The 10,000-nt window shown below is 41.7% G+C and overlaps 1 protein-coding gene across 8 annotated transcripts in view; it reads left to right on the top strand.

Moving 5' to 3' along the window:
* The window catches only part of lama2 (laminin, alpha 2), a 262,814-nt gene that overhangs the window by 106,702 nt on the left and 146,112 nt on the right, over positions 1-10,000 (top strand). For all 8 annotated transcript variants that reach the window (XR_015945529.1, XM_087296269.1, XM_087296270.1 and 5 more), the window contains 2 exon segments: positions 5,503-5,720; positions 7,369-7,480. Coding sequence is in view for 7 of the 8 variants with exons in the window: in XM_087296269.1 (XP_087152395.1) it covers positions 5,503-5,720; positions 7,369-7,480 (330 nt within the window). In the remaining variant the exon portion in view is untranslated.

The following is a 10,000-nucleotide window of genomic DNA, read 5'->3' on the forward strand; positions in this document are numbered from 1 at the left end:
GCAAGTGGGAGGGAACCCCGGGCTTGAGGATCTTAAGAGCTCAGGGCTCTCTCCCGAGACAGCATGCCAAACAAGCTTCATAATCAATCATCAGCTTAGTGTGAACTCTTGAAAGGAATCCCGGACGAGCCCCCAATTTATGTTACGGCCAGCATGTTCCCGACTGTATCATAAAAAGGATCAAATGCACAAAGGTAAATAATGAAACAAACATTCAATGAAGGGAATAACAAAGTATAACACACCATCTAGGGATTTTAAATAAATAAGTAATGAACTGAAATTCCTTCATCAAAATATTCTATAACACAAAACATAAGACAGCAAAACAAAAGTTGTGGTACAAGGTGGCTGTTCTTAACAAAAAAAAAATCACATATATATCACATATACACACCTGTATATCCCTTATACACATATTCATATACATAAAAATCCCATATATACATCCTCCACCAATAAATTAACTAATTAACTGTGACGTCAAACTGCGAGGCCATCGAAAGGTAAGACAAGAGAAGACAGGGTTGTATGCATGTAAGAGAGTTCACACTTACCTAAAGACTAATGGTGTGTGTGTGTGTGTGTGTGTGTGTGTGTGTCGTCTGCATTGGCTCAGACTCGCAGTGTGGACGTGAAGCTGTTTATGTCTGAGCGTGTGTTTGTTTGTGGAGGAGAGGACGTGTGTTTGTGAAGCGCAGCTGTGTTTATGTTTGTGCGACTCTTTTCATGAGCTCGCAGGAGTGTTTATGTCTGCATGTGTGTAAAACTATGCGTGAGTATGTGCTCACATATAAGCGAAAATGTGTTTAATCTGAGTTCAGCGGAGGCACGTCACGCTCTCCTTTATTTAGTCTCGAATTGAAAAGCCCCATCTTAATATTTGGTTATTCACGTTTTGTGGCGGAATGCTTTCATAGTTGCAGAAACACCAATGTGTTGGAGGTTCATGATGCGGTTTGTGGGATTGTTCAAGCAAAAATGAAAATTCTTTAATCATCTACTCTCCGTTCACTTGTGCCAAACCTGTTTGAGTTACTTTATTCTGTTGAACAATGAAGATATTTTGGAGAAAGCTAGAAAACCTGTACTTACAGGTTTTCAGATTTCTTCAGAACAGCTTATTTTGTGTTCAACGTAAGAAAGAAACTCAAACATATCAGGGTAGACTAAAGCCCCATTTACACTAATGCATTTTAGATTTAAAACGCATAAGTTTTGCTACGGGCGAGGCAGTGGCGCAGTAGGTAGTGCTGTCGCCTCACAGCAAGAAGGTCGTTGGTTCGCTGGTTCGAACCTCGGCTCAGTTGGCATTTCTGTGTGGAGTTTGCATGTTCTCCCTGCCTTCGCGTGGGTTTCCTCCGGGTTGCTCCGATTTCCCCCACAGGCCAAAGACATGTGGTACAGGTGAATTAGGTAGGCTAAGTGAAGTTTATCTATAAACAAATTTCGAGAGAATCACATGCTTATGATTGTTCACAGCTATTCCAACTTTAGCTAACGACTGATTATCCTATCAGACGATCTTTAACTCACTATAAATAACCAATTTTCTCATCTCAATATCTTTGTCTTGAAGAAACCCCCCCCACCCAAGCCTACTTTCCCTCCTTTCAAACGGGCGTCACGCTGGCCAGCTCAGAGCAAGAATGCCCCTGGTTTAATTCCTTTCCAAACCAGACGGCATTTCAGTGTGGAGTTTGCTCATTCTCCCCATGATCGCGTGGGTTTTCCCCGGGTCCTCCGGTTTCCTCCCACAGTTCAAAAACAAGCACTCTAAACAGTTAATTCAAACACTTTAGCTAAACTCTGAGTACACCATCAGCATCCATATCTGACACTTAGCTACAACAAGCAAGAGGGGGAGTCATCGAGATCTACCTGAGCTCAAACTCCCCTCTCGCCCTGCAACAGGAGGGAGCCCAGGGCTCCAGGATCTTATAAGCTCAGGGCTCTCTCCCGGGACAGCACGCCAAACAAGCTTTATTCTCAATCATCAGCTAAGTGTGAACTCTTGAAATTGTCTTTAGTGTATGAGTGTGGGTGTGAATGTGAGTGTGGATGTTTCCCAGAGATGGGTTGCGGCTGGAAGGGCATCCGCTGTGTAAAAACTTGCTGGATAAGTTGGCGGTTCATTCCGCTGTGGCGACCCCGGATTAATAAATGACTAAGCCGACAAGAAAATTAATGAATGAACGAAGTTTTGCTACGGTTACGCCATCCGTCCACACTACGCTGGAGTTTTCGAGCAGCGAAAACGGAGTGTTTCGAAAACGCTGGAGAGGCTGTTTTCATTCTAAAACGCTGCTGCTCCGTCTCAGTGTGGATGGGGGAAAACGGACACATCTGAAAACGGAGGCGGGGCTGCTGACATTCGCCTCTCTGATTGGGGCTTTTCCTCAATATTAAGTAGCCTACACACAGTGTTAGTCCTTGTAAGTTCAGACTTCGCAAGTTTGTAAAACAGACCCTCGAGGGCATGTCCGGTAAATCTTCAAAGGGAACAGTGTACATTATAATCTTATTCACATCATCCTGGCTACGTTGTTTCACTCTACACAATAAAATGAAAACATGATTTAAGGAACTGCCTATTTTCATTTTGATAATATATACATATATATATACTATATAGATATATATGTATATAATATGGTACAGCAGAAATGCTGAGGCGTCGTGCTGCATCTTCACTGTGTGCATATTTATAATAAAACTGAGCCTATATAACATCGCTGCCTCCTTTCATTTTCATTGAAAATACGAAACATATCCTCTGCTTTGCTGAATCTCAGTTTTAATAATCAATAATAGCCATTATGAAAGTATAACGCACAATAAGTTTATGTGGGGGAAACCGGAGCACCTGGAGGAAACCCACGCCAACGCAGGGAGAACATGCAAACTCCACACAGAAATGCCAACTGATCTAGCCAAGGCTCGATCCAGCGACCTTCTTACTGTGAGTCGACAGCACTACCTACTGCGCCACCGCGTCGCCCCTTTAGCAAATATTGTCTTAATTTTTATTGCGTCTAGTTAAGTGCAGTGTGTGTGTGTGTGTGTGTGTGTGTGTGAGAGAGAGAGAGAGAGAGAGAGAGAGAGAGTGTGTGTGTATGTGCGTGTGTGTGTGTGTGTGTATGTGTGTGAGTGCTCCTGCGCTCAAGCCGTGTTAATCTTCTGTCCTTTGTACATTTGAAATACTAGTATTGTGTGTGTGTGTGTGTGTGTGTGTGTGTGTGTGTGTGTGTGTGTGTGTGTGTGTGTGTGCTCATGTGTGTATGACAGGTAATTATTGTTCGTTAAGCCCTGTTTTGCATGTGCATACCTCATTAACTTAGTGCAAATAGAGAGTCTAGCTCCCATAAATCCTCAATCTTCCGGCACTGTGTGTGCGAGTGTGTGTGAGCATGTCAATAAAGCCTTATTTTTCCAGCAGTGTGTGTGTGTGTGTGTGTGTGTGTGTGGTGGGTTGGTAAATAAACGAGCTGAATGAATCTCTTCCCATAATGCACTAGGATGAGTCTGCTTACAATGTCAGAGCTGAGAGATATATGGGTTACCTGTTATTGCATCAATGCACACACACACACATATGCACACACACACGCACACACACAATTCTTCTCAATTTATTAAACATCATTTCCTGAAAATATTCCTCCTTCCATCAAAACAGTCTCTCCCGTCTCTTTCACGCTTATTACAATTTCCTTCATAAATTACCCTATGCCACACTCACACACACACACACACACACACACACACACACATCCATGCATACGGACACATGCACAAGAACACACGCATACACACATACACAGCCATACATGCACATAAATACACACATACACACTGTCTGCATGCACACACATACACACATATTCACGCATGTACACACATGCAGCCGCACACACACACACATATACACAGCCATGCATGAACAATCATACACACACATACACACTGTATGCACGTGCACACACACAAATAAACAAACGCACATCCATGCATACACACACGCAGCAGCACACAAGTGCACACTTATCCACGCACACACATGTACACACACGCAGCCACACACACATAAACACAGCCATGCATGAACATTCATACACACATACACACTGTCTGCATGCACATGCACTCACACCCACATATACACACATCCATGCATGCACACACACACAGTCGCATACACTCATCCATGCACACACACCCACACACACAAACACACACACACAGCTGCACATACTCATCCATGCACACACACACACATACACAGCCATGCACATACATACATACATACACACACACACACATACATACATACATACACTGTCTGCACGCACACAGACTCGGCCACAAAGAGCACATACATGCACGCACACACACATACACAGCTACACAGAGACACACATGCACACACACATATACACAGCCATGCATGAACATTCATACACACATACACACTGTCTGCATGCACATGCACTCACAGCCACATATACACACATCCATGCATGCACACACACACACAGTCGCACACACTCATCCATGCACACACACCCACATACACAAACACACACACACAGCTGCACATACTCATCCATGCACACACACACATACACAGCCATGCATGCACATACATACATACACACACTGTCTGCACACGCACAGACTTGGCCACATAGAGCACATACATGCACGCACAGATGCACACACACATACACAGACACACACAAACATAGACACACATGCAAGCACACACAGACACTCACACCCATGCATACATACACACGCAGACACACATATAGCGGTACACATACACATACTGTAATTGCACACACACACACACACACACACACACTCATTCATACATTTTCCTTAGGGTTAGTTCCTTTATTAATCAGGGGTCGCCACAGCGGAATGAACCGCCATCTTATCCAGCACATGTTTTACACAGCGGATGCCCTTTTAGCTGCAACCCAGTACTGGGAAACACCCACACACTCTCATTCTCTCTTATACACTACGGACAATTAAGCCCACCCGATTCCCCTATAGCCCATGTGTTTGGACTGTGGGGGAAAGCGGAGCACCATGAGGCAACCCACACCAACACGGGGAGAACATGCAAACTCCACACAGAAACGCCAACTGACCCAGCCCGGACTCGAACCAGTGAACTTCTTGCTGTTAGGTGGTATTTAACATTTAACATACTTCCTGTTTCTAATGTCTGCTATAATAATGTGTGTGTGTGTGTGTGTGTGTGTGTGTGTGTGTGTGTGTGTGTGTGTGTGTGTGTGTGTGTGTTACTGTTATTGTTGTGTGGGACGTTCTCGCTATGGTGTGTGTATTCTGTCTGCTAACAGTGGACTACAGATGAACTGTGTGTACTGACAGGGCTGTTGTGTCGTGAACTCTGCTATGCTACTAGATTACCACATTGCCACCACTGTCAGCTGATGTGTGTGTGTGTGTGTGTGTGTGTGTGTGCAGGGTGGAGGTCTGCGGCTGGTGCACAGGTGGTCTGAGGTGTTGCTGAAGTCGCTCTCCTCATCTGAGCGTGGCGTAGATCTGCTCCCGGAGCTTTTCCAGCATCAGGCCTCAGGGCAGAGCGTCAGCAGGAGAGACTTCCACTCTGTGCTGCAGCACATCCAGCGGCTGATGCTGCGGGCCGAGCACAGTCTACAGGAGCACACACACGCCATCTACAGGTCTGACTTCACACGGCACACACACACAGACTCACATATGCACTGGGAGGTGGAGAGCTAGACACAGTCACAGTACACACACATACAAACTCTCTCACACACACACTCGGAGCAAGACACAATCCCAGTATACACACACACACACACACACACACACACACACACACACACTCAGAGTACTAAGACCAAGACACAGACACTTGAAACATGATACACACAAACAATGACACAAACAATGATACACACAGACAGACACACACACAGACACACACACACACACACACACGCACACAGTGTACTAATACCAAGACACACACACACAGACACTTAAAACATGACACTCACAAACAATGACACAGACACACACAAGCACACACTCAGAATACCGAGATCAAGACACACACGCACACACTCAAAAAATGTAAGACACACAGACACACACACACACACACACACACACACACATACACACACACACACACACAGTGTACTAACACCAAGATACACACACAGACACTTAAAACATGACACACACACACACACACAGTGACACAGACACACACAAGCACACAATCAGAATACCGAGATCAAGACCCACACGTACACACTAAAAACATGTAATACACACACACACACATATCATAACACACACACACACATATAGAGACACACGCAAACACAGAGCACTCAGGCACACACACATATTCATAGCATTCATAGAGACTTATAGAACACACACACACACTCACACACACACTCAACCAACACTCATAGCACACAGACATACACATTAAGAACACACCCTCATAGCACATATACACACTTTCTCTCTTAAACACACACATGCACACACACACACACACATACACAGCACATATATGCTTATAGCAAATACCCACTCAAGCACCCAGACACACTTTGAGAACACATACACACATACACACACACACACTTAGAACCCCCTCCCCACACACTCATAGCACAAATACACACTTTCTCTGTCATACACCCACACACACACACACAACCATATGCAGACACATACAAACACACACTCATAGCACTTATAACTTTATAGCACACACACTTTGAGAACTCACATCTAGTAAAGGAGGAGGAGTCGGGGTGGACACACACACACACACACACACACACACACACACACACACACACACACACAGCACATATATGCTTATAGCACATACCCACTCAAGCACCCAGACACACTTTGAGAACACATACACACATACAAACACACACACACTTAGAACCCCCTCCCCACACACTCATAGCACAAATACACACTTTCTCTGTCATACACTCACCCACACACACAACCGTATGCAGACACATACAAACACACACTTATAGCACTTTTACATTTATAGCACACACACTTTGAGAACTCACATCTAGTAAAGGAGGAGGAGTCGGGGTGGAAGGGGGGATTCTTCAAAACGAAGGTGGCTGTGATATGGAACTTAGAGTACTTACAGTGGCTTAGGAACCGTCTGATTGGTGAGTCATGGATTGAATAATGCGGGACCAGCCGTGATCAATCATAAGCACGTGATCCTCTCGACATTAGTTTATAAATAAACTTCACTTGAATTGAACTGTGCTCTGATTGGACCGTGTGCTTTCTCAGGCTGGGCTCTGTGAGGATGAGTGTGGCTGATGAAGACTCTCGTAGTGGCATTCAGGCCGGGGCTGTGGAGGTGTGCCAGTGTCCTCCCGGATATGATGGGACATCCTGCGAGGTAAGCCAGAAACCAAATGAAAGCTGCCCATAAACAGTGTGGTTGAGTAGGATGAATAGGCTGTATGCATGGCTAGTGTTTTTCCACCACCGATAAACACCCGGTAAAAGGTCAATGTGACTATTGCCAATTTCATTAGGCTCTTTTACTGCATCAATAATCATATTTGAAGAATGTTTAAACATACACAAACAGTTTGACCAACATTAAGGTGAGTATGTTTTGTAATTGATTCAGTGCTAAATAAAAACCCAACAGGATTTTGTTTATTTTTCATTTTTAAATTATCATAACAATTACAAAAATGACTTGTGATTAATCTTGACTAATTTATCTGTTGACTAGCAGTGAGTAAATGCATTTACCGGTTGACTAGTAGTGAGTAGATGAGTTTATCTGTTAACTAGTAGTGAGAAATTAGTTCACCTGTTGACTAGTAGACTAGTAGTGAGAAATGTGTTTACCTGTTGACTAATAGTGAGAAATGCGTTTACCTGTTGACTAGTAGTGAGTAGATTAGTTGACCTGTTAACTAGTAGTTAGTAATGTGTTTATCTGTTGACTAGTAGAGAGAAATGTGTTTACCTGTTGACTAGTAGTGAATAAATGCGTTTACCTGTTGACTAGAAGTGAGTAAATGAGTTTACCTGTTGACTAGTAGCGAGAAATGTGTTTACCTGTTGACTAGTAGCGAGAAATGTGTTTATCTGTTGACTAGTAGTGAGTAAATAAGTTTACCTGTTGACTAGTTGTGAGAAATGTTTACCTGTTGACTTGTCGTGAGAAATTTGTTTACATGTTGACTAGTAGTGAGTAAATAAGTTTACTAGTTCACTATTAGTTAGCAAATAGATTTACTTTTTGACTAATGAGTAGATGAATTTACCTGTTGACTACTAGTGAGTAAATGAGTTTGCCTGTTGACTACTAATGAATAGACAAGTATACCTGTTGACTAGTAATGAGTAGGTGAGTTTACTTGTTGACTACTAGTTAGTAAATGAGTTTACCTGTTCACTAGTAGTGAGTTGATGTGTTTACCTGTTGATTAGTCATAAGTAAATGTGTTTATCTGTTGACTAGTACTTAGGAAAAGAGTTTACATGTTGACTAGTAATGATTAGATGGGTTTACCTGTTGACTAGTAGTTATTAAATGAGTTAACCTGTTGACTGGGGACCAGAAGTCAGTTAACAAAAGTACCTGTTAACTAGTCGTTAGTAAATGAGTTTACCTGTCAACTAGTCATTAGTAAATGAGTTTACCTGTTGAGTAGAAGTTAGTAAACAAAAGTACCTGTTAATGAGTAATGACTAAATGAGTTTACCTGTTGATTGGTGAGTAGATAAGCTTAACTGTTGACTAGTAGTCAGTAAATGTGTGAATCTGTTGATTAGTAGTCAATAAATAAGTTTATCTGTTGATTAGTAGTCAGTAAATGAATTTAGCTGTTGACTAGTAGTCAGTAAATGTGTTTATCTGTTGACTAGTAGTTAGTAAATGTGTTTATCTGTTGACTAGTAGTCAGTAAATGAGTTTATCTGTTGATTAGTAGTCAGTAAATGAATTTAGCTGTTGACTAGTAGTCAGTAAATGTGTTTATCTGTTGACTAGTAGTTAGTAAATGTGTTTATCTGTTGACTAGTAGTCAGTAAATGTGTTTATCTGTTGACTAGTAGTTAGTAAATTTGTTTATCTGTTGACTAGTAGTTAGTAAATGTGTTTATCTGTTGACTAGTAGTCAGTAAATGTGTTTATCTGTTGACTAGTAGTTAGTAAATGAGTTTATCTGTTGACTAGTAGTTAGTAAATGTGTTTATCTGTTGATTAGTAGTCAGTGAATGTGTTTATCTGTTGATTAGTAGTCAGTGAATGTGTTTATCTGTTGATTAGTAGTCAGTGAATGTGTTTATCTGTTGATTAGTAGTCAGTAAATGTGTTTATCTGTTGATCAGTAGTCAGTAAATGTGTTCATCTGTTGACTAGTAGTCAGTAAATGAGTTTATCTGTTGACTAGTAGTCAGTAAATGAGTTTATCTGTTGACTAGTAGTCAGTAAATGAGTTTATCTGTTTACTAGTAGTCAGTAAATGAGTTTATCTGTTGACTAGTAGTCAGTAAATGAGTTTATCTGTTGACTAGTAGTCAGTAAATGAGTTTATCTGTTGACTAGTAGTCAGTAAATGAGTTTATCTGTTGACTAGTAGTCAGTAAATGAGTTTATCTGTTTACTAGTAGTCAGTAAATGAGTTTATCTGTTGACTAGTAGTCAGTAAATGAGTTTATCTGTTGACTAGTAGTCAGTAAATGAGTTTATCTGTTGACTAGTAGTCAATAAATGCGTTTACCTGTTGGCTGGTGATGAGATGAGTTTACTTCTTGACTAGTAGTGGGTATTTTCTTGAAAAAAGTTTTTAATAAGTTCTTCAGAAGATTAATAATGTTGTGAAATGAAACAATACATCAATTTTAGCCTCAAAAACAACCAATACACGCAAAGCTCTATTTGTAGTAATATGTT

This window comes from Danio rerio, chromosome 20 (assembly GCF_052040795.2).
Source record: "Danio rerio strain M-AB ecotype USA chromosome 20, GRCz13ab, whole genome shotgun sequence".
NCBI lineage: Eukaryota > Metazoa > Chordata > Actinopteri > Cypriniformes > Danionidae > Danio > Danio rerio.